Genomic DNA, 23228 nt, shown 5'->3' with positions numbered 1-23228 from the left:
CGCAGTCATTTCTCGCGGTATGGCAGCACGTCCGCCGGTCATTCTGCTTCTTACCTAGAGCGTGAGCTTCACAAGAGCGACAACGACCGACGAGTGCTCGCACGTCACCGCCCGCGGAAGGCTAAAATGTTCTTTCAACGGCTACAGTATTATTCGAGAAGGGCGGTACGCTCCAACCCGCTCTGCAACGACCTTAACCCTGTCTATAGGTGGTAGTGCACCTATCTACATGGGGAAGTCATCGACACTGACTCGTGGTAGTCCACCCTCCATCCTCCAAACTTTGACCATCAGAGGGCCTAGACTTACTTGCCCTGCTTTCGAAGGGCACGACGACCATTGGCAGCACTCACCCACCGCTCCACGCTTGCGCGAACGAGCGTGTTGCCCTGCAAGAGGACTACTGCTTCCGACTCCTGCTGACGATGACGCTAAGAAGATGCACAGAGGTTGCCAGACCTCCATTCTACCCCCCGGCCGAGCTCAGCATTGCAGGCACCGCCGACGGCTCCCATGGCCGGCCACCTTGCGCGCGCGCGCGCGCGCCATACGCTCTGCAGCCGGAATGCGCAGACGTTGCCCATTTTGAAGAAACAATTTACAGTGCAAACAAGGTTGTCAGGCGGGATACCGCCTCTCTGTCTTCCGGGGTGGTGAAACTGTCGGCCATCTCTACCGCTCCAGCACGTTCTCCAGATGCAACCCGACGCCTGAGCTGAGCCACCATGAGGCTCTGCGGCGGCATCCTGAGATCATGGCATGGACCCTTCTTCCGAGCAAGTGGGTCCCACCGGCCTAAGCAGTAGTGTACCTGCATGAGAACAACGGCGAAGCCTCTGTCCCGGATGCGACTCTCTTGCTTGGCCTGCCCTCTCTCTCTCCCTCTCCCTCTCCCTCTCGCCCAGGGCTGATCCACCATTGCAGTCGCAGTGTTTCAGATTGCCGCACTCTTCTGCCTGCCTTCCGTAGTGGAGCCAATCGAGGTCCCGCTAATGCTGATGGAGCGGCATGCAGGTGTGGCGATCAACCGCATCATGGCGTTCTCAGCCCAAGTGTTTAAGTATTATGCCATGCCAGCCCTGCTCACATTCCGCTGACAGATCGCTTTTCCTTACTGATGTTTGCATGTCTTATGACCATACTACTTTTTCATTAATGCTGCCCTCTCGACTATTGCTGTAATAGCTCGATCGATTGTCTCTCTTGTACACTAACATTGCGCTTGAGCCCGCACCTCGAAGCTCATCACGATCACTCCGACGACCACCAACGAGGTGTCGTCAACCGTCGTTATCGACATCCACTTTCCCGCGCCCACCCAGGCACGCTGCCCGAGCGGAGAGCTCTGGCAGCCTCCATGCTCAGTAGCAGCTGTGGCGCGACCAACTCATGAATTCTCTTTCGACTTTGCCGGACACGGCCAGGAGCAGAACAACAGCACGGCGGTGCCTCCGGTGACCCAGGCTGAATACCAGCAGCTGTTGACGAGTTTCGACAACTCGTATCTGCAGACACAACAACAACAGCAGCAGCAACAGCAACAACAATCACAACAGCAGACTGCTTCAGACTACTCCCAATATGGGTCTCCGGGAGTGCTGCTATCGCAGGTCCCTGCGCCAGAGTCCCACTACACCGTCAATCCCTTGCAACAGCAGCAGATGCTTCCCCAGCAAAAACATCGACAGTTCTCGCAAGCATCTGCTCCCTACTCGTCACATCAGGGAACTCCGTACCAGAGCCCGCCCACGATTGGACATCAGCCCAACGGTCTCCCACCTGCACAGCTCTCGCGCAAGAGGAGCTTCCAGGAAGACTACACATATGACTATCCAGCGTCCCAACAGCACAGTGAGGGACACATCCCCGTGGAGCTCGCGGGACATGGCCACCACATGCAAGCCGGACCAGTTCCCTATCATTACCAGCCACATCGCTCGACTTCCGCACAGTCGCACTCTCATTCGAGTACTCCTCAACAGTCGTATGCGTATCAACAGCAGCAACAGCAGCAAGCGGCGCATCACCACCACAAGCTGCCGAATCAGCCTCCCAACAAGCTGCAGAGGACCTCGTACAGTCGTGAAACGCCTGAAGATGACGAGCATGGGCCTCCCAGCGTCGTCGGACAACCCGGTATGCCGGAACCGGCGCCTCGCCCCAAAGGTCCCAAACTCAAATTCACACCGGAAGACGATGCGTTGCTGGTGGAACTTAAAGAGACCAAGAACCTCACCTGGAAGCAAATTGCCGACTTCTTCCCAGGACGCAGCTCGGGAACGCTCCAGGTCCGGTATTGCACCAAGCTCAAGGCCAAGACTACAATCTGGACAGATGATATGGTACGTTCCAACGTGAACAGCAACAAGTCTCGTTGAGCCGACCTCGTCCGACAACGACTTGAGTAAATGCGTCACACGCTACGGCAGGCCATCGCAGAGCAATGACTAATGATGTCTGCAGGTGCAACGTCTTCAACTTGCGATGCAGGAGTATGAAGTGGACCGTTGGCGAGTCATTTCCGGCAAAGTGGGAAACGGCTTTTCTGCAACGGCCTGCAAAGAGAAAGCCATGGAGCTCGACGCTCCGGACATGGAAGACACCGAATATGTGCGACACGAGAGTACGACCGCCACGAATCTCCTACCAGGCTCGACGACGACGACAGCGAGAGAACCATTTGCTACCAACAACCACCAGTCCGAGGGTTGAACGTCAGCAGTGAAATTTCTTCTTTCATCATCTGCATCCAGTCACCACCACCACGATGACAACGACGACGTACTATTGAGCCAAGAGCCGCTTTTTTGTGCTCGTTTCAACAGCAAACTCGAAAGCATGGCGTTTTTACGGTAGCATATTGGGATATACCTCTTTGTGGTGTGGACGGAAGAGAGCTACAAAGAAAGGGCAGCATCTTCACGTTTTTATTTTTTTGTTTTGTTTGAACCACCCCATCCTGTGCTGGACACGGATGGGAATGATACCACCAATACCCTAATGACTTTTTTTGTACGTTGGAGGAAGTATAGAGGAGGGGAAGAGGATGAGAGAATAGAAGGCCGAGGAGAGAAAAGGATGTTGTTGTTGATGTTGATGTTGTACTATTAGCGACGTGGCAAAGGTCACACCAGCGAGGCGCGTAAGGCGTGAAAGGGTGATACAACTTGTGTATAGGCAAGGAAGAAAGGAAGTAAAAAAGATCAGAAGACGAGAATAAGAAAGACAAGTATAAGACCACACACTTCTACTGCTATCTACTACATACATACCTACCTGGTAGATACAAGTAATCCAACAACCACGTACGGCTTACAATACGGTATGGTATAGTACAACACGGCAATACAAGCACCCAAGCAGTCACCTACCCAAACAGTCACGCGAAAAAAAAAAAAAGAAAAAAAAATTCAACCTTTTAGAAATCCAAAGAATACCTCCAAAGAGCCTCTTACCTCCTCTACCTCCTCTACCACCTGAGAGGTACCTCCATAGGAGGTAGTAGCTTGAACAGTTCTAGACCTCTACCTCTAGGTAGTTTGTAGGAATCAGGTAGGATCAACATCCGTCATCCGTCATACCCATACCTTCCAATGTTGAACCCTTAAACTCTAATTTACGAATTTTTCAGCTTTTCGCTTTTCGCCTTTCGCTTTTACGGATAAAAGGTAAAAGGTAAAAAGTTCTGTCTGGTACCGATGATGATCATGACGATGATGACGTTTAGGCGTGGTGACGATGATGTAGCGGGGTGGTGACGATGGTGGGGTGGTGACGTTCTTGGGTGTAGATGGTAGAGGGGACGGATTGGGTAGAGGAATGATGATGATGGATTGGGTAGAGTGGAGTGTAAATAAAATGTGGCGGGAAGGTTACTTTGTTTGGTTAGTTTGTTTTTTTTTGGGGGGATGGAGATGAGGGGCGAGGGAGGTGAGGGAGATGGAGATGGAGGGAGGAGATGGAGGAGGTGAGGGAGGAGATGGGGATGGAGATTTGAGGGAGATGGGAATGGAGATGGGGTTGGGGTTGGGGTTGGAAGGGAGATGGGGATGGAGATGGAGATGATGGAGGAGATGTGTTCAAGGGTTGGCGGGTTGGCAGGTTGAGTGAGGTAAGTTTCGTACAGGAGCTGTGAATGTCGTGATGGGATGGATTGGTGGATTGGGAAGTTGATGGAGTGGATGAAAACAGTCATCTTCGGGAAGACGAAGGCATAAAGTTCTGGCTGCCTTGTAAAATGGTCTGTGGGTTTGAAGTCTGTCTGGATGTATTCCTGGACGTATGCCTGGATGTATACAGCTTTCTGCTTTCTGCTGTCTGCTGTCTGCTTTCTTCTAAAGTTCTACCCTTTGTACTTTCTTCGTACAGAGTTGCACACGTTGCTCCTGTATCGAGGAGAGAGCTACGATAGCAATAATTTCGATTCCTCACTTTCTCAATATGATTATCGCCCCTAGTCAAAAGCACGTACGGAGTAGAGTACATACCCGGAGTTGATTCTACCGACCCTCCGCATTGGGTACTGTAATCACTAGTGTATTTCTTTTTCGAGTTCTACGCTCTTGAACGGTACCTGAGGCTCTACGACGAATTCGTTCGCTGCTGCTTGAGCTTCTCATCAATACAGTACGCTAACGCGGCGGATGCGTCACAGAGGACTTGAACCAAACCAGAGTACCTCCTAGTGAATGTGCTCAAATGTTTTCGCAAGGCTACGTTGGACCGCTGGTTGTTAGACCTCACCCCTGTTTCCCGGGATCTCCGTAGTTTGGGGATCAATCTGATCGGGGGCCGAGTACAGGGTATTCAGCCCCCTTTTAAGAGTCCGTATGATCGTTTCTGCCCGGTGCAGTGGTAGAGACACGAGAGTTGAACCTTCTCACTGGTAATTGTGCCCGCGGAAGTTCACGGCCCGCCCCGCGTAGAGGGTAACCATTAACGTCACGTCAAATCTGCCTCCTCCTGTCGACGCTCGTAGATTTCCCTATACCGTCTACTCCTTCTTCCGCCTGTTTCCGTTTTTGGAAATGCAATGACCTCTACCTCACTGACCAGACCGCGCAGCTGCTCGTATCCCGGGCGAGTGATACGCCCAATGTGGAATCTTATAATAGGATAGCGTTTGCGCTCAGTAGCGCGCTCGTCACTCCCACGGATGGATCAAAGAGTTACTCAAGCAATATACCTACCTTACCAAACAAAAGGACGTCCTCGCCGGCATCGAGACCGGTGAAGAAGGCGAAAAAATAATCGAATTGCCGAGAAAAAAAAAACTATGCCAGAACGCCGAGAATGAGCACAATGTCAGTGCCCGGCAGCGCTGATGTGTATACAGTAGCTCTTGCCATACCTCGCCAGTTCTCCTACCAGAAACGTAACATGATGGCCAGAGCAAGCGCGATATGGCTTGAGCGATCATAGTCATATGCCCAGGAACACGGTGACTCCTGCCATGTCGTTCACGCAAATGTCCCCACTGTGCGAATGGGATGCAGTTGGCCGTACATCGCTCGGAAGGTTTCCGACTGGTCACTGCGGTCAACAGACTGAGTTGACATATCCGGATCCAAGTGGAAACGTTTTTACCATTGCCAAAGGCCATCCTTAGGCCTGCGCCTGTGTCATACGCAGGCTGTCGAATGGAGGCCCGCTACGACACGATAGAGAAAACATCGGTAGTATCCACAGTCCTCACAATTTTGTAAGTGTGGTTCTGGTAGAGAGACGACTTGGTAGCTCGCTATGGTCCTCACGATACTGAGAGTTTTGGTTCTGCGAAAAGGCTAACTATCCGTTACTCACAGCACCCCAGGCGATATATCTCACTGCTCATTCCCTCTATCGTTTGGTATTCACAGCTTTCACCACCACGCTACATCATACTGTCCACACGCTTCCGCCAACGACAACATCACCATCACCACCACTACCACCACCACCAACAACAACAACAACAACAATAACAACAACAATAACATGCCGGTCCGAAGACTCACCCCGTGGGCTCCAGAGAGTGACCTCTCTTATATCGGCAGGTTCCGGGCGTACCAAGACCGGTACTTCCAACCGGTCCCGGGGGCTGATTCGCCAAACTCGCCGACTGAAGTCGGCAATCCTGGTCCAGACGATGGGGCCACCATTAACCGCTCGGCTGATGTCGAGATGACCGGGCTCGAGGAGAGCTCGGGTGAAGCAGAGGGCGCTGTTCCCTCTGTGAACGTCCCGGCTGCCACGCAGCCGGATGTCGAGATGACCGGGCTTGAGGAGAGCTCGGGTGAAGCAGAGGGGGCGGGTCCCTCTGTGAACGGCCCGGCTGCCACGCAGCCGGAAGTCCAGGCGGCCGGGCCCGAGGAGGGCTCCGGTGAAGCGGAGAGGGCTGCTCCTTCTGCGAGCGGCCCAGCAACCACGACGCCGGCAGCCCAGGCGTCCGGCGAGAGGGTAAGCGGAGAGTGGCCCGAGCAGGATGTAAGTTTTCCATCATCATTATCATCATCGATTATGCCTCACACACACACACACACACACACACATCCAAAATTGACACACACCGCTAACGCATTCACAGCTCGAGCACATCCTCACCCATCGCTTCGCTCGCCCGCCGTTGTCCTCGGAGAGAATCGGCGACACATTGCCAAGCGGTCGGCGCAGCGGCACCGCCTGCCGTCTGCAACTGCACAGGTTGCGTCGCGGGGTCGAGAGCTTCGAAGCTTTCGGTCAGCTTCCGGTTCGCCAGCAGGAGCTGGTCCAAAGGCACCGGAAAGCTTTCCAGGACTATATTGTCCGGTTCCCTTCTACCAAGAGGGATGGGGAGACCACGGGGGAGACGAAGGAGAAGAAGGGGGAGACGAAGGAGACGAAGGGGAAGGTGAAGAAGGAGGAGGTGAAGGTGAAGAAGGAGGAGACGAAGAAGGGAGAGGGCAAGGGCAAGGGCAAGGCGAAGGAGGAGGAGGAGGAGGATGAGGTGAAGAAGGAGAAGAAGGAAAAGAAGGAGGATGAGGAGTAAATTGGGCGCGTGCATCCTCCGTGTGGAGAGGAGCATGGTTGGAAAATGCATGCATGTACTACCTTACTGTACCAGTATGTTTGTAGAATTAACTGGGTTTGCTTTTTTACTGCATGTTTTTAATAAGCTCCACGCTCCACCTCTCAAAACGCTCGTTTTTTATTGTAAACTCTAACATGGGTGCAATATAGTTTAACTGAACGCCATCTTTTGCAAAAGAACGCCTATTAATCATTTTTGTATACCTAGGTATCATTTATTCTCATTCTCATCATATTCATATTCGTATTCGTATTCGTATATTCATCATAGCATAACATAGCATAGCATAAATAACTCTTTCCGCTCTCGCTTTCGCTCTCGTCCCGCGGAAAGAAAAAAAAAAAAAAGAAGAAGAATATATATATAAATCGAGGCCGGGGGAGAGGGAGAGAGGGGTGGAGATGGACATGTCATATCATTCCCCAAAAATCCCCCTCACCCACCCATCTTCTCAAAATGTCATAAATTCTCCCCCCTTGCGGCCTTGCATCCCCTTCCTAGCCCCATCACTTCGAAGTCATAGCCGCGGGTCCATCATGAAAGACTCGAAGTCCAATACTCTCTCGCAACTTCTCCCTCCTCAGCTCTGCCAAATTTTCGCGTCGCAGTTTTCTCGCAGCTTGTAATTTGGCGCCAAAAGCTGATAGACCTACGTACTCGAGCCTGCGTCCACCGGAAAAGGGGACGCGAAAGTTCATTTTGCTGCTGGGGTGTCGATCGGAGAGGAATCGTCGTCGGTGTCGTCGCAAGAACTCTTCGGAGCGTCGGTGGCCTAGGTTGGGGCTGGAAGCGACGCGATAGTCTTGCAGACTGGCACCGGGTGAGGGGTGAGTGACAGGACGATCGATGTGGTGTCTGCGGGAGTTGCTGCCGTGGCGATCGATGCCGAGACTGTTTCCCATGAGAAAGCCGCCGCTTCCACGGAAACCGGGCATGCGTTTCGACATGGCGCGAGGGAATGTAAAGGCATTCTTCGCCTTGGGGTCTTCCAGTACCTCGGAAGTGTCGCCGCCAGCTGGAAGCGGGTCGTAGTCGTCATCGTCATCGTCGTCGGCATCGCTTTCGTAGTCTGCCCAAAAGTCCCTCGGCTGCCAGAAAGAACTCAAGTGCAGAGGTCTCTGGCCCTCAGTCTGTCGTGTGCGCCGTGAAGGCGCAGATCTGCGATATGAGTTCTGGCGGCCAAATGGGACCGGTTGGTTCAGACTTTCACTAAAGCGGCGAAAGCGATCTTTGAGACTGAGACTCCGCTGAAGATGTGCTCGTGGGTTCTCCGCCTCGGGGCGTTCAGTTTCTGCCTTCTCCACCGAAGGCCCCATGCCCAGCTGTCGTTCCAGTTCGTCGTTTGGTGTGGGCGGGATGAATTTGATGACCGGCGGTTCAGGCGCTTCTCTCGGATTGGTGAGAGGACTTTCGACACTGTAGAGTGGCTTGCCGATTTCGTCAGCGGGCGTGACAAAAGCTTTAAAGTTGGCTCGATTGATGCCTGGGATGGGTTTGCCGTCGAGATCAGAGTCATCGTCATCAAGAGGCATGCGCTCTGGCATGCTGACGTGCCGAGCGGTCTGTACCACCAGCAAACTATTATTGGTATGCGGGAAAAAGGGAATTCCTTTCGCCTCGCAGAGCTCTGCTTCAGAAGGTGCTGTGCCAGACATCTGGCTCATGGGCGTGATGGTCGGGTGTAGTGAGCGGTAGTCCAGACTTTTGCGACGTGGTGAGTGCCCCGTCTTCGAGCTTGCATTGGGAGACTCTCGTCGATCGCTCCTGGGACTTCTATCCGACATGAGTTGTCGATGGCTGCGCTCGTGTTCTTCGGGAGGGGACACTTGCAGCAGCTGTGCAGCAACGGATTGCGGGCTGGGATTGGCCTCGTGCGCCTGCTGGGACTCAGGCACATGACTGAGGCTTGTTCTGTGCACCTCGTAGTTACGATCCAAGCGCTGCTCAGCTGAGGACCTTCGCAGCTTTGGCGCAGGCGCAGTGTCATGGAAAGAGGCAGCGAACAAACCAGCAGTATCCATGCTCAGAGATCTTGCTCCGGGTCTTGCAGAGTTGCTGACGGGGCGCGGTGTTTGCTCGAGGCTGTGGTGGCGCAACGATCGCCTGAGCGTGTGAGGGTTGCCGAGGACGCTAGCAGATGCGACCCTGGGCGCAGAGTCTCGCAAGGCGCTATACGAAAAGTGCTTCTCGCCAGCACGCGGCCGAGTGCGCGTTATCTCGCCTTCCGCTTCTGCTGTCCACGGCCAAGCGTCTGCGAAATTCTGCATGCTATGCCTGACGCGTTCAGGAGAAGCCTCACTCTGCCCCAGACTGCCCACTGCCCTCTTGTGCTTCAGCATAGGTGTGCTATCCGAGCGGCTGATCACGCTCACATCGCCTCGGAGCGAGTCCCTCTTGGGCGTATGTCGTAGCTTGGGCTTGTTCTCCGGCGGCACGACGACTCTCGCTTGCACACTTCCATCTGAGATGGCACTGTGCCTTTTGGCATTCTCTGCCTGGATCATCTTGTACACCACGTTGTTGTCCTCCAGACTCTTGTCCTTCTGCGCCGTCGAAGGCGGTGTCCGAACGTCCTTGGGGGAGACAATCGGTACAAACTCCACTAGGGGCTTGACCTCGTCCTGAGCAGGCGTGATGACTTGGCGCTCCTCGGGAGGAATGGGCGGCAGCGCTGTTAAGGGAGCTGGCTCTGGCTGATCCTCTTTAATCACGTCCTCGAGCCGCTGAAGAATGTCCTTCCCCGTCTCTGGGACTTCCGGCGCCAGGGGAGGTGCTGCATTCCTCAAGAACTCAGAATCCATTTCCCGAGCTGGCGGTGTTTTAGACTTGTGCTGAGGCTTCTTCCATGTCTTGACGGGCCCAACAGAGCCATAGAGGAGGAAATCGTCGGGTCGCTTGATCTCGTCGCCCGGCTGGAAGGGTCTGCGAAGTCGAGGTATTGCGACTGCTTGCTTTTGACGAACACCTTTGCGCGATGCGGGTGAGGCCGGAGCCGAGTCGGACGTGCTGCGTTCGTCGCTCGCGGAGTATGTCACTGTCTTATCATCCTTTTCGCCATCGCTGCCGTCCGATTCGAGGTGGTAGCTCTTCACCCGACACACCACATCCGAGTCGGAATCCGTATGCATACGCTCTTCTTCCTGCACAGCTAACACATTGTTCGACAAGCCCATCGCTCTGCCCATTTCGATCCAGCTCTGTCGAGGAGTCTCGTCCATGTCGGCGGGCAGGAGATTGACTTGGGTACTACTCGCATGCGGTGTCCTCCCCTCGGTTGCTGTCCGAAAGGACTCGGCATATGAGCTAGCATAATTTTGAGGAAGAGAAGGTCTGTACAGGTGTGACTGATCGGTACCGCGTCTGCTCGGCGGCGAGGGATCTGGCGTAGGCGGGCTATTGCTCGAATTCACAGGTGTGCTCAGTCCAGATTTGTGCCTTTCCAATTGCTTCCTCACACGGTCTGCGAATACCGGTGAGGGACTCAGCCTTCGCTCTGCTGGGAGTGATTCGGCCACCTCGCTGTTCGTCATCGTCGGCGGCGTGGGCGGAAAGTCAGAGTTGTGTCTGCGAAGTCGCTTGGGCGGCGTTGTCGTCTGACTATCATAGTCGAGCGCGGCGCTCGTCGCCGAAGCATCAGACGGCATATCGACGAAGGTGCCAGGCATAGAAGGTCGAGATGGTGGACTCGCATCCCTTTTGATGCTCCCATTCGTAGTAATTGCATGCCCCTCAGCAATCTCAAAGGCTCTTCCGAGTATGCTGAATCCATCCGCGGAGGGATCCATTGTCCTGCGTTACTACCGATAGTGGTGCAACATGGAGATTATCGCATAGGTTTCGAGCGAGTGTTGGGATGTAGAGTTAAGTCTTTCGCTAGTTGTAATGCAGAGGGAGTGGTGATAGAGTTCGATTGTGTATAGTCGATGCTAGGGTGTACTACTGCATTCGTCGGTCGTCCGGTCGTGACCCGGTCGGTGGTCGTTCGCGAGTCTGTACACAGTGCGACTCGATCGCTGCAACAGATCGATCGTCAAGGGTCGTTCGTCGAGAGGGCGGATGAGTGTCGCACAGCGATGGCTGACAGACGTCTGGACTCGTTGTCGGTTACTGCGAACGGCTTTCGCGGTCGTCGAAGGCGTCGGGTGGCTGCACCACGCAATGCACGCATCAACGTGCTGCAGAGTGTAGACCGGCGAGAGGGATTATGTGCTAGGATCCGGGTTTCCTTTGCAAGTTTGCAAAGTTGGTTGGAAGCGGTCCTGTAACCTTGAGGCCGACCTGGGTCTATCGCAATCCCGTGTGCGGTGCCGTGAGTGAGGGCACTTGCTGTTGCTCGCAGCCGTGATGTGTTGTGAAAGATCGCGAAGACGAGAAGCAAAGAAGGCCCGGGCAGTTTGGCTGTCGCGATATGGTATTACCTACTGCGAGCCGACACTATCGTTCAGTTGGTCGGTCGTTGTCGTCGTTGTCGAGGCCGTCGAAGGCAATTGTTCTAATCGGTAGTCGTGAGACCTGGCCGTCGGGGCGATCGCTGTCTGTCTCGCTGGTGTCTGGACTGTCTGCCCTGCCCTGCCTTGCCCTGCTCTGCTCTGCCCCTGCCCCTGCCCTGCTCTGCCCTGCCAGCCTGCCACCGAACCAGTCTGGGTGTGAAGCTTCAAGCCACTTGGGAGACAAATGACGCTGCTTGTGCTTGAGAGATTAGTTCTGAATAATAAGCCTTCAGCAGATCATCACGTGCGGGACTGGTCGAGCCTCTTTTCATCCCGCTGTCGTCGACGTCGTCGTCCCTAAAAACCTCCGACGACTCTCTTCTTGAACATGTTACGGAGGTAGTTCTGAAGGATATGCATGCAAAATAAGAGGTGCGAAGGAGACGGTAATAAGGTTAATGTAAGGACGGAAAATGGAGGTCTTTTCAGTATTTTTCCGTTTCGTCTTGTTTCTGCCCCAAACCATGCGACCTCATGCGACCTCATACGTCGTGCATTGGCTCCGTGGGCCGTACACCCAATCACCTCATCAACAGCTCTGCTCCACTTCTGCAGCGTGCAGAAGTGGTCTCGTTGATGCATACTCGGGCAAAGCTCTGGATTTGATATCTTGCGCATGTCGTGCGACGAAATGTCGTCGTCGTCGTCGTCGCCATATACTCGAGCTAGAAGTGTTCGGGAAGCAGTCCTTATTCTAACTGAGAGCAGTCTTCTAGAACAGAGGAACGCAGCAGGGGCAAACATACGAACAAACGAGCTCTTCGCCTCGGTCCGGGGTAGTCTATGCATTCACGACACATTATCCTACCTACCTACCCTCGAGGCTACCGTATTCAATCAATCAAAATTTGACTGACTGCATAAAGGAGACCAGCGGCACTTTCAAGCCTTTGATGTTGGAACTGCCGTGAGACTACGGTGGGTAGAGAGACACGGTACCTGACGTGACACATTCAGCCTCACTCAAAGAGCGCCTGGTACACGGGCTCACAATGGATGAAGCGTTACTGGACAATGCTGTGCGAACCGCCGCTGCAGGGCTGTGGAGAATGTGGCAGCCACTGACCACTCTATCGGCATCACTCTGATGAAGCCGTACCCATGCCGTGCTGTACGAAACTGGACCATTATTGAGAGTGCATCTGCAATATACAGAGGCAAGGTCTTGCCGCTACAGTATGCCAAGAGCTACAGGCTACTACCTTATGCTCTTACGGCAACTTATTGGATCAGAGATACGGTACAGACGCGTTTGTACATGACTTTGAGGAGCTGTCATTCTACCTACCTACTGTACATTCAGTCTCCACGAGCATAGTCTCGTTCCAAAGCACTGTTCATAGCGACTCCGTCTACCTGTACAGCATCCTGTTACTGCGTGTTCTTCCAGTCACTGCCTTACTCATAAGAATCTCTCCCAATTCCAGACAGACGATATATACCTAGGTATCTACTTGACTTTCTCGACTAGCCCGTCCACTCAGAATAGATGTTAAAGCTCAGCGCCAGTATCGACGCGAGGACGATGTCTCATCATTAGTGAGTATCTTGCCAAAGAACCAGGTCGTAAGAAATGTTGCAGAGTTGCTATATGAAGCCCAGTGGTCGTTGCGAATGAGCAGCAATGCCGCCACCTGGCAAGTTGTATCGATAGACAGCTCTTCTATATCATCATGTGGTCGTGGCCAACGGAAGTGTCAACATGTCAATCTCCGTGGAACTGGATTTGCCACGCTGCTGAGACGCCAGTCAAGTTCGCATGTCAGGAAGCGTAAGCATATGGAGGCAGTATGGTAGCTATTATTTCTATTACTCTCGTGCTTGTTGTCGAGGTTTCAAATTCGTGACAAGATCAGGTAGTGGACGAGTTCGCTCGATCAAAGTGAACAGAGGAATCTTTTTATGAGCCTCAGGCACCACATCTTCCAAGAACAAAGTCCCCTGAACACCACCCAAAAAACACGCGAGCTATCACCTGCTTCCAGACTCTCGCTATGACAATGCTGATTCGATGTCCGTCTTTTTCCTACGCGTCTACAGCGCGTTACTGGCTACCGCCGTAGCTGGGACGTTCTACCTCTTCTTCTACCCAACATTTCACCAATGCAGTTTCCCTAGCAGCAACATCGATACCGGCCAACAGGCGCCTTTCAGATTATTGGCCTTCGGAGATCCACAACTGGAAGGAGACACCAGTCTGCCCGGAAATGGACATACAGAACTATTTCCTAGCATACGACGCATACTGGACAGCATACAGCAGCGTGGCTTCGGAGGAAGCATCAACAGCATCAGCAGAGAAGGCAGACGACTATTGCACGAAGACTTGCCCACGGCTGTGAGGACCTATCATAAGAAGCTGGACCTTTGGGGGAACGATCAGTACTTGGCGCACATCTACAGAACGGTGAGCCGGCAAACCGATCCTACGCACGTAGTGGTGCTTGGAGATTTGTTGGGCAGTCAATGGATCGACGATGATGAGTTTCGACGACGATCGCACCGATTCTGGCAGACGGTGTTCAAAGAGGGAGAACGAGTGCCCAGCGATATCACAGATTATAAGAATGTCCCAGCGGAAGAGCTGAGCGGGAACAAGAGTTGGAAGAACAGAATCATCACCGTTGCTGGCAACCACGACATTGGATATGCTGGAGACATTGATGAGGATCGCATACGGAGATTCGAGGATACATATGGCAGGGTGAACTATGAGATCAACTTCAAATTGAATGACACATCGACGGTTGACGATACCACGGCAAAGCATTTGGCACCAGAGCTGCGGCTGATCATTTTGAACTCCATGAACCTCGACGAGCCAGCATTACACCAGGGACTCCAACAAGACAGCATCGACTTCCTGAACCAGAGGTTGTATTGGGAGATACCACAATCAGACACAGCCGGTACCATCCTCCTCACCCACATTCCACTATACAAGGAAGCCGGCATATGCAAAGATGGTCCGTTCTTTGAGCACTTCCCCGTGCGGCCCAACGAATACTACTCCGGCGGCATCCGGGAGCAGAACCACTTGACGTATGACTTGAGTGCACGTATCTTGGAAGGCATTGTTGGACCAGAACGCACACGACGCTCGATCATCTTGAATGGGCACGATCATCATGGTTGCGATACGTACCATTCCCGCACGTTGATAGAAAAGCCTCTGCCAGTACCAGAACCAATACTCCCGCGCGAGGATGAGGATGATGAAGCTTATGAAGCTCGAATTGCGAAAATGGCTCCCGTGCCTCTCCCAGAGCCGGAGAAGTGGCGTGCGCAGCAGTATCGAAACGCCGCGAAGACGATTGAAGACAAGGAACTGGCGGGAGTGCGCGAGATCACAGTACGTAGCATGATGGGCGAGTTTGGTGGCCATGCCGGACTGTTGAGCGCGTGGTGGAATGCCGAACAGCAGGAATGGCAGTACGAATATGCGACGTGTGCAGCAGGCGTCCAGCACATCTGGTGGGCAATTCAAGTTGTAAATGTGATCACCTTTGGAGCAGGAGTCGCTGGTGTACTGCTATTTGGCGCTGGGAAGCTCAGTAGTTCATCCCAGACGACGGCAACAGAACGAAAGAAGAGGCAGTGAGAGATATGTATACCTATGCATGTAGATGTAGTTACTCGATCAGTGAGCACATGTCCATACCTCCTAATATAACCGCGGACCCCGTACTGTATATACATCCCTGACTTGGGCACATGGCTGTATGTAAGGAGAGCGTCCCATACAATCCAATCCCACCCCTTCCCCATCCCACCCCTTCCTTCTTCTTATTCTTCAAGATTCTCCCGCTGACTACCTTACCCGCTTGCTTACCAAATCCCTCCCGCTCTCCCGCCCTTCCGCACAATGTATAAAATCCCTTCTCTTTCCATCCTGAATCTTCTTCCTTTCTTTCTTCTTCATACTTACCTTCTTGGGGTTTTCCGGCGCTCACGAATGCTGGAGCCATTCAGAAGCGGCTGCATTGCACAGCGCGGACCGCAACTGAATCCTGTCTCCTTCGGGGGCCAGGTCGGGGGAATTTTTGCTGGCTTCACACACTTCACACACTGTTGTTGAAGACGTTCTTTCATCATGGCGTTGGCTGTTTTCTTCTCTTGAGAAGATGGCTGGCGGGTGGAGAAGGATACTTGGCTACCTACATGTACCTTGAGGTAGTTTGTACTGTTGCTGGTGGTGATGGTGATGGTTGATGGTTGATGACGATGATGATGGTGGTGGTAGTGATGGTTGTTGATAAAACCCCCAGGCGAATGTCTACTCGCCTCACCGCTTCTTCCATCTCCTCTGCGCCTTCTGTCCGTGGTGTTCCACTCGTCTCTGTCATTCTCGGATACCTGGCTTGGCTGGGCCTGTGCCCACCAGTCAAACACTTTTCAACTACCTAAGGTACAAGTACCTACGAATCAAACACGGGTGCATACGCCGCCATGCCTCTCCTCCTCAACTCTCCCACCACCGACCTCGTCAGCGATCTGTTGCTGATGAAGAACAATGCTTCAGCATCGCTTTCTCGGTACACCTGAGTCGCCAATTCAATCAGATCCGGTCGACCGTTCGCCTTCGTGTCCCATATGATGGCCTTCGGATCCCAGCGCGTCAACGTATTACAGATCTTGTCGCCAAACACTCGCTGGGGATCAGGGGCCGACCATATGATACGCAGACTCACATCGTCGAGTAGCGTCAACGCGGCCAACAGTGGCCCTGCTCCACTGCCTGTACACATGTACACGACTCGATGAAAGATCTTCGCCATTGAGCCCACGCCAGCCATATGCATGCCTTTCATGTAGTAGTACGGCGGAGGGTTCTCGATGGCATCTGCTGTCCAGTCACCGGCTTTGGCAATGATCATATTGGACGACCCGCCCTCGGTGTTGTCAAAGTCATTGATCGCAGCGAAGCCGTGCCATTCTGTCAGTGGCGACTTGGAGATACCTGCGCCGTGTTGAGGTGGAATGCGCTCGTGGGGATCAAAGTATACGCGTATGGCACGGTCTGACAAGGCTTCGGTTCTGACCACTCGCACTTTGCGCAACAAGAGGTATGGCCAGATGGCAGTGATGCTGAGGTAGAGCAGAAGCCAGAAGATGGGCAATCTCACGAGCCTCGAGCCGAGAGATCCTGACCCAGACTTCTTCACCTCATCTCTTACAAACAGTACGAATGCAACCCAAAAGACGGCGATAGCAAACCACCCTCCGAAGCGATGCCACTGTTCGAACAGATTGTGGAACCTGCGCCGCATCTGTGGCAAGGCAAAGACGACGATGCATATCAACACCCAGAGCAGAACATACACCAACGTCAGCACTGCCAGACTGCTATGCTCAGCGTCTCGCGCCAGGTATCCCGCGAATAGAGAAAACCAGATCAAGCTTGAACATGACGCTCCACTGTGAATGCCGCCATATTCGTACACCTTTGCCGCTTGGTGGCGCAGCCAAAGTGGAGTGGATCTTGGTATCCGCCAAAAGGAATGGAAGATGAAGTTGACCGTGTACGGCTGTCGAATGAAAATTGCGGCCGTAAGGTTGGCTATGGCTGCATTGGCGCAAGGAAGCAGAGCTGAGTGTGCACTTTTGCCTGGTAGTATCGTAGCCATTGCAATTATGTTTGCTGACAGCACCAGGGTGAACAGGAGTTTGTACACGCTGGCATAGTCGGTGGCCCAGGCGTCGAGGAGGGTGTGGAACCATTTTCGAGGTACGCTGAAGAATCCCCTTGGAGCATCTGGTCGATGAGTGGGAACCTTCCCTCCATTGCTTTGCTTTATTTCCGTCACGGGCAGAACTGTGTTTGAAAGTAGGAACTTCGACATCGTTGAATCTCTGTATAGTAGTGAGTGCTTCACTGTTCTCAACATATTCCCGGCACACTATTGACGAACATTGTCATACAAGCAGCGACGCCGAACATCCTAGGCCAGTCCTATGTTTCATTACGTTGTCCTCAACACCACTGCCACGATCTCCGACCGCTAGACCGCTCAAATGGCATTATCTCAGGCAGGACACGAGACGCATCGGCGACGACGCCAACTTCTTGCCTGGCTCATCCTGGCCTTGCAACACATCAACACACTCGGAGCTACGGCGGCAGAAATTGTCTTATTTATTCTCCGTGGTGCGCTGCGCGCACGTTTTGACTTTTGCGTGCCAGTATTGTTGCGAGGTCTAAGCCGCAATAGGACTGTACAGGGGGAGCTCATGTGCTACAGAAACTGACAGTAGGTACTAATCAAAAGCATATCCGCGGATATACTCCAGCCCCCTGCCTACCTGGTCGGCTTATTCATACTTGTCCACCTACCGACTTCACTCAAACGGCCAGAGGAGCCCCTGGGCTATGCATCGTTTATCACACTATTTATATATACGCAGGTGCCAACACTCACCATTTGCCGCTTTGATCAAGACCCAGGTGTATCGTATCGTCGACAGCAACAAGCAGTTTACAGGACCAGGTGACCTTGGTTCTCATTCCAGAAACAAGCCAGCGGCAACTGCAGGAAATCCTATACCGTAAACCTTGGCAGTGCGAAATCGGGGAAAAGAAGAAATATCTTCGCTTACGGCAGTCGATCATCTGGAGTCCGGCGAGGTACTCGTAATTTTTGACGCCGAGTTGGCTCATTATTCCCCTAGGTCAAGACTTACCTAGCTTCGTATATAAGCACCACAGACGACACCACCACCACCACTGTTGTCAATCTAGCAATACCTTTTGCTTATAGCGCCGAATTACCTGGAGATCCTGCGAGCTACTGCACGCCGAAGCGGCTTGTATTTCTTAGGTCGAGACTTAGCTTTCGCAAGAGAAGCACTATAGAGGACACTATTTTGTCAATCTGGCAGTGTGGTTTGCTTACGGCGGTCAATCACCTCAGAGTCCGGCGAGCTACTGGACTCTAAGTTGGCTTATAGCCCTTAGGTCGAGACTTAGGAAGCACTACAGACACTACAGACACTACCGTGTTGTAAAATCTGGAAATGTCTTCGCTTACAGCGGCCGATCACCTGGAGTCCGGTGAGTTACTGGACGCTGATTTTGCTTATATCCCTTAGGTCGAGACTTGGCTTTCGCAAAAGAAGTACCACAGAGTACACTATTTTGTTAATCTGGCAGTATGGTTTGCTTACGGCGGTCAATCACCTCAGAGTCCGGCGAGCTACATTGGCTCATATCCCTTAGGTCGAGACTTAGCTTCACAAGGAAGCACCACAGACACTACCGTGTTGTGAAATCTGGAAATGTGTTTGCTTACAGCGGCCGATCACCTGAAGTCCGGTGAGCTACTGGACGCTGGTTTTGCTTATACCCCTTATTAGTTCAAGTCTTAGCTGTGCAAATCAGTACTACATACCTCATGTGACCTAAGTGAAGGCCAGGATATACAGGACACTGAGGATAGTATGGCACTTGCACGGGTGGTAATTCCAGGGCGCACCAGATTCACTTCACAAAGTCCCCGCCGCAGGTGTCGTACTGGTTGGCGTATGTATATCGGTCGCTGGCCGGAGGTATTTGTGAGCTGAAACATGCTTCCTGTAAACGAGTGGGCACGGATCCGATGTCGATACGCCTGGACGTCGCTTGGTTAAGTGCAAGCAATCCCCGATTCCCGAACGCAAGGATTCGAATATGGCACACCAGATAATTGTTGAATATGCAATACGAGTGTCCTATGTTACAGACGCACATATTACTTCTTCGAGTGCCATATCTCTGCTTGCAGCAGCCCTACGCCCTTCAAGACCTGCGAACCTAGCTTTATCATATGTCACTACTGCTCAAGGACAACATTCATACACGGTCCAGCTTTCTTTAGGAACCCTCCGGTCATGAAAACTCAAGAGGATATATGCAGCCCGCCCAGGCCAAAGCTTCATCGTGTCGACTCGCCATTGGAGACTGCAGACGATGGCCCGCTGTTCGAGTGCAGTCTTGCAGAGGCTTTTACTGCAACAGCGGAGAAGTTCCCGAATCATACTGCAATCATAGACGAGGAGTGCAGACGTGAAAGCACGTTTCGAGAGGTCGATTCTTTTGCCAAGTCGATTGCAGCTGGGCTTCAGGCGCGAGGTATCCGCAAAGGAGATCGAGTCGCCACCAGCTTGGGCAACACACTTGAGGGTTGTGTCGTAAGACTTTGGTGTTTGAGGCTTGAATTCTAGATCGATTCTAACGCATGTGTCTTTGCAGAGTATCTTGGCTTGCTACAAGCTGGGCGCGATCGCGGTACGTATAATCCACCACCACCATAGTGAAGTTGCTGCATGCTAACTACCAGTTCAGGTGCCACTCAATCCTTCTTACAAGCCAGCTCAGGTCATCGGCGCACTCAACCACGTGACCGCCGCTTGTCTCATCATCAGTGCCGAAGCCAATCTGCCATTCCGACGACCAGCTTCCACGATACCGACTCTGGAAGCATTCGTGGATGATCTATACGTCGAAAAGATCTCCAGTCGAGCAGTTCCCAGCCTGGAACATGTCATCATCGTGGACAATTCTTGTGGCAGAATCGACACGACCCCGTTCAAATCCTTGATTTGCTGGAACACACTACTCACTGGTCAAGAAGAGCTGTCTGATAATGCAGTGAGCAAAGACGATGTTGCTCTGATACAGTTCACCTCCGGGACTACATCGGCTCCCAAGGGAGCATGTCTGACCAATCGTAACCTCGTGAACATCGCAATCAACATGGGACGGCGCCTGAATTATACAGAACAGGACACTGTCTGTTGCCCTACACCACTGTTCCACGTCTCCGGGACAACACTTGGACTGGCGATATCTCAATGCTTTGGGGCAACTCTCGTCTTCCCTTCAGAGGCCTTCAATACTGCCGCCACTGTCGAAGCACTTCGAACGCAGAAGTGCACAGCAGTATATGGAGTTCCTACCATGTACGTGGCGATGCTCGAATACATCAGCCAGAGTCACATTCGAAGCGAAGATTTCAAGCAATTGCGAACAGGCATCATCAGCGGTGCCCCTGTCCACGCTTCCTTACTTCGTAAGGTGCACGACGTACTCTATCTTCCCGAGTTGGCAGTCTGTTGGGGCATGAGCGAAACTGCCGGTGCGGCGACCATGTCTCATCCTTACGATCCATCCGTGAAGCGAGTCACGTCCGTCGGTCGAACACTCCCTCATACTCAGGTCCGCGTGGTGTCTCGAGACGACCCGCTTCGCGTGTTGCCTGTAGGTGAACGCGGAGAGCTTGTAGTGGCGGGCTACCTCCTTATGAAGGGGTACTGGAACGATCCTGCAGCTACTGCAGCAGCGCAGATCTACGATCCTGTCTCGAATGAAATATGGATGCGCACTGGAGATGAAGGTGTCCAGGACGCAGACGGCTTCTTTCAGGTGACGGGGCGTATCAAGGATGTGATCATTCGTGGGGGTGAGAACATCCATCCTGCGGAGATTGAAAGCATACTGGTCGAGCATGCTCGTGTGATGGATGCGAGCGTGGTGGGCATACCTGATGAGAAGTATGGTGAAATTGTTGGTGCCTTTGTCGTTCTGAACGATGCCAGCGGCGCCAGTACTTCTATGAAGCAAGAGTTGCAAGAATGGGTAGGCGGCAAGTTGGGCAAGACTTGGGTGCCCCGAGAGGTGTTTGTGGTTGAAGATCTTCCCAAGACTGCTTCCGGCAAGGTCCAAAAGTTCGAGTTGAGGGAGAAGGCGAAAGGCTTGCTTGCCTTGGCATCGCCGCCACCAACCGCGTCGTCTCTGAAGAGTACCAACAGTCGGTCCGCAGACTCACATGCCCGCGCAGATTCATGCGGACCGGAGCCAGAAGAAGCAGACTGCGACAGTGCTGGTTGGGACAACGCGGCCGGAGCCTGGTCCTCCAGCCTCCACCGCGCCACCACACTCGCTGCAGGCCGCCTCATCGATCTTGCTGAAGAACTCAGACCCATCACCGAGGCCTCTCGTGTGATCGACGTCGGTGCAGGCACGGGCGCAGCAACTCTCGCCATCGCAGCCAAGACTTGTGCCACAGACATGACAGCAACAGACATATCGCAGTCCATGCTCGATAACATCCACCTCCCACCTCCAACAACGACATCATCGCACCACGCAGCACCACACTCCTCCCGCACCCTGACCAGACAAACGGCAGATGTCCACCACCTCACCAAAACTTTCCCCCCCTCGAAAAAGACTTACACTCATACCTTCTCCAACCTGATGCTTCACGTCCTCTCCGACCCCCTCACCGCCGTCCACCAAATGCACGCCATCACCGACCCCGCCGGCGGCATCCTCGCCCTCTCCCTCACGGGAAAACCCATCTGGATGTACCACCTCTGGCAACTCGCCTGTCAAACCCTCGACCCAACCTTTCTCGTCCCCGACCTCTTCCCAACTCGCTGGTGCACGCCCCAAGATCTCTCGCACGCCTTCCACGCCGTGCACGCGACTGACGTGCACATTGAAACCTTTGACACGGAATGGCCGTTTGCTAATTCTACGGACTTCGTCCATTGGTTCCGCGTCGGTGGTCATCCGGGTATTGATTTTGCCGTGCAGGCGTGGAAGGGTGATCGCGAGATGGCTTTGGAGGCTTTGGGGAAAGTGCATGATGAGATGAGGCATTTGTTGTGTTTGAGAACTGTCCTTGGGGTTGGGAGGGTGTAGGTTGGATTTTTTTTTTTTTTTTTTTTTTTTTTTTTTGGATACATTACCGGACTATAACAGTAGGGTATGTTGTTTGTTTTGTATTATTTTTTATATGGCGCTCGATACTTGAGATATGAGAGATGATTGATTTGGGTTGCATAGGTTGGACTGCATAGATGGGGGGGCGTTCACTTACTCACCATGGCGATAGATGACATTTGGCCTGCTGTCTAACAATGTACGACATACCACCTACAATAGAATCAATTGAACTGAATGATTCCGGCAAATCTCCTCTCATCTCATCAGCGTAGAGTACCTAAGATAGGTATTTTAGGTACGGTAGGTATGTATGTAGAGTATACTATAATATGGATCCACGCCAAAAATCCGGGTGGTAGGCTCCCCAACAGCAAAATCAAAATTTTGTAGCCACAGATCCCTCGGTAGAAGGAAAGAAAAAGAAAAGAAAAAGAAGAGATGCGCAAAAAGATCATTTGCTGATGTTGTTGTTGTAGGTCCGCCTGGGGATCGAACCCAGAATCTCCTGATATGATCTCACATGATGTGAATCGTAGTCAGACGCCTTACCATTGGGCCAACGGACCTGTTATTTGATGGGAGAGACTGCGGCTGAATCGTATATGATAGCTAAAATTTTGGTGGGGATGTACTGCGACGTTTCGGCGCGTTGGGCAGTTTCATGACGGTAGGGATTGGAACGTGTTGGACATTCGGGTATTGGTGTTGTACTCTATTCGCAATGTAGGTATACGTATATCTGTCTCTTGTAGACGTTCAGTCCGCTCTCTCTCTCTCTCTCCCCTATCTGGTACCTACAGTCGCGAGCAGTGTGTTCTTTCCGAGTTCTAGGTAGGCATCGTTCGGTGCCTCGACTCTACCTACATATGAAGAACCTCTCTCTCCCGTCTCCATGCTGTATGATGTCAAGTCTGCACGAGCTACATAAACTAGCACATCACCAATAGACAAAAGCAGGTTGGTCAGCATTGAGAAATAAAAG

General features: G+C 52.7%; 9 protein-coding genes and 1 non-coding gene across 10 annotated transcripts in view; 5 read left to right on the top strand and 5 right to left on the bottom strand.

The window, feature by feature from the left end:
- Positions 1 to 1661: 1661 nt before the first annotated feature.
- Positions 1662 to 2712, top strand: SEPMUDRAFT_140497 (uncharacterized protein; the record flags this gene model as incomplete). The annotated part of the gene is made up of 2 exons (XM_016902938.1): positions 1662 to 2342; positions 2464 to 2712. The coding sequence occupies 2 exons, from the start codon at positions 1662 to 1664 to the stop codon at positions 2710 to 2712; spliced, it is 930 nt and encodes a 309-aa protein (XP_016762918.1).
- Positions 2713 to 5273: 2561 nt separating this feature from the next.
- On the bottom strand, positions 5274 to 5602 carry SEPMUDRAFT_116055 (uncharacterized protein; the record flags this gene model as incomplete). The annotated part of the gene is made up of 2 exons (XM_016901222.1): positions 5274 to 5320; positions 5368 to 5602. The coding sequence occupies 2 exons, from the start codon at positions 5600 to 5602 to the stop codon at positions 5274 to 5276; spliced, it is 282 nt and encodes a 93-aa protein (XP_016762917.1).
- A 374-nt stretch (positions 5603 to 5976) lies between these two features.
- Positions 5977 to 7006, top strand: SEPMUDRAFT_132381 (uncharacterized protein; the record flags this gene model as incomplete). Its single annotated transcript, XM_016902490.1, has 2 exons — positions 5977 to 6465; positions 6566 to 7006. 2 exons carry the CDS (start codon positions 5977 to 5979, stop codon positions 7004 to 7006), a joined length of 930 nt encoding a protein of 309 aa, XP_016762916.1.
- Positions 7007 to 7233: 227 nt separating this feature from the next.
- SEPMUDRAFT_148397 (uncharacterized protein) lies at positions 7234 to 11862 on the bottom strand. Its single transcript, XM_016904899.1, has one exon. It carries the CDS (start codon positions 10831 to 10833, stop codon positions 7555 to 7557), a length of 3279 nt encoding a protein of 1092 aa, XP_016762915.1. The 5' UTR covers positions 10834 to 11862; the 3' UTR covers positions 7234 to 7554.
- Positions 11863 to 13544: 1682 nt separating this feature from the next.
- On the top strand, positions 13545 to 15236 carry SEPMUDRAFT_148396 (uncharacterized protein). Its single transcript, XM_016904898.1, has one exon. It carries the CDS (start codon positions 13550 to 13552, stop codon positions 15137 to 15139), a length of 1590 nt encoding a protein of 529 aa, XP_016762914.1. The 5' UTR covers positions 13545 to 13549; the 3' UTR covers positions 15140 to 15236.
- Positions 15237 to 15956: 720 nt separating this feature from the next.
- SEPMUDRAFT_116051 (uncharacterized protein) lies at positions 15957 to 17381 on the bottom strand (the record flags this gene model as incomplete). The annotated part of the gene is made up of 1 exon (XM_016901221.1): positions 15957 to 17381. The coding sequence occupies one exon, from the start codon at positions 17379 to 17381 to the stop codon at positions 15957 to 15959; it is 1425 nt and encodes a 474-aa protein (XP_016762913.1).
- A 2023-nt stretch (positions 17382 to 19404) lies between these two features.
- Positions 19405 to 21274, top strand: SEPMUDRAFT_40687 (AMP-binding enzyme; the record flags this gene model as incomplete). The annotated part of the gene is made up of 3 exons (XM_016908795.1): positions 19405 to 19704; positions 19766 to 19801; positions 19859 to 21274. Coding segments are annotated over 3 exons (1752 nt in total), but the record flags the coding sequence as incomplete, so codon positions are not given.
- Positions 21275 to 21388: 114 nt separating this feature from the next.
- Positions 21389 to 22222, top strand: SEPMUDRAFT_23415 (uncharacterized protein; the record flags this gene model as incomplete). The annotated part of the gene is made up of 1 exon (XM_016908372.2): positions 21389 to 22222. A coding segment is annotated over one exon (834 nt), but the record flags the coding sequence as incomplete, so codon positions are not given.
- Positions 22223 to 22720: 498 nt separating this feature from the next.
- Positions 22721 to 22812, bottom strand: SEPMUDRAFT_t22. Its single transcript has one exon. It is a non-coding gene; the product is annotated as a tRNA-Arg (tRNA).
- A 2-nt stretch (positions 22813 to 22814) lies between these two features.
- Positions 22815 to 23228, bottom strand: part of SEPMUDRAFT_107061 (uncharacterized protein) — a gene marked incomplete at both ends in the record, with an annotated part of 1317 nt that continues 903 nt past the window's right edge. Inside the window, 2 exons of the mRNA XM_016900666.1 lie at positions 22815 to 22958; positions 23045 to 23141. Coding sequence (XP_016762910.1) covers positions 22815 to 22958; positions 23045 to 23141 — 241 coding nt within the window. The remainder of the gene's footprint in view (positions 22959 to 23044; positions 23142 to 23228) is intronic.

This window comes from Sphaerulina musiva, assembly GCF_000320565.1.
Source record: "Sphaerulina musiva SO2202 unplaced genomic scaffold SEPMUscaffold_3, whole genome shotgun sequence".
Taxonomy (NCBI): Eukaryota; Fungi; Ascomycota; class Dothideomycetes; order Mycosphaerellales; family Mycosphaerellaceae; genus Sphaerulina; species Sphaerulina musiva.
Note: the sequence above shows the minus strand (reverse complement) of the source record. Positions and strands in the feature narration are given on the sequence as shown.

Coding starts and splice junctions, on each gene's coding strand:
- SEPMUDRAFT_148397 (XM_016904899.1), bottom strand. CDS start 10,833: ATGGATCCCTCCGCGGATGGATTCAGCATACTCGGAAGAGCCTTTGAG.
- SEPMUDRAFT_148396 (XM_016904898.1), top strand. CDS start 13,550: ATGTCCGTCTTTTTCCTACGCGTCTACAGCGCGTTACTGGCTACCGCC.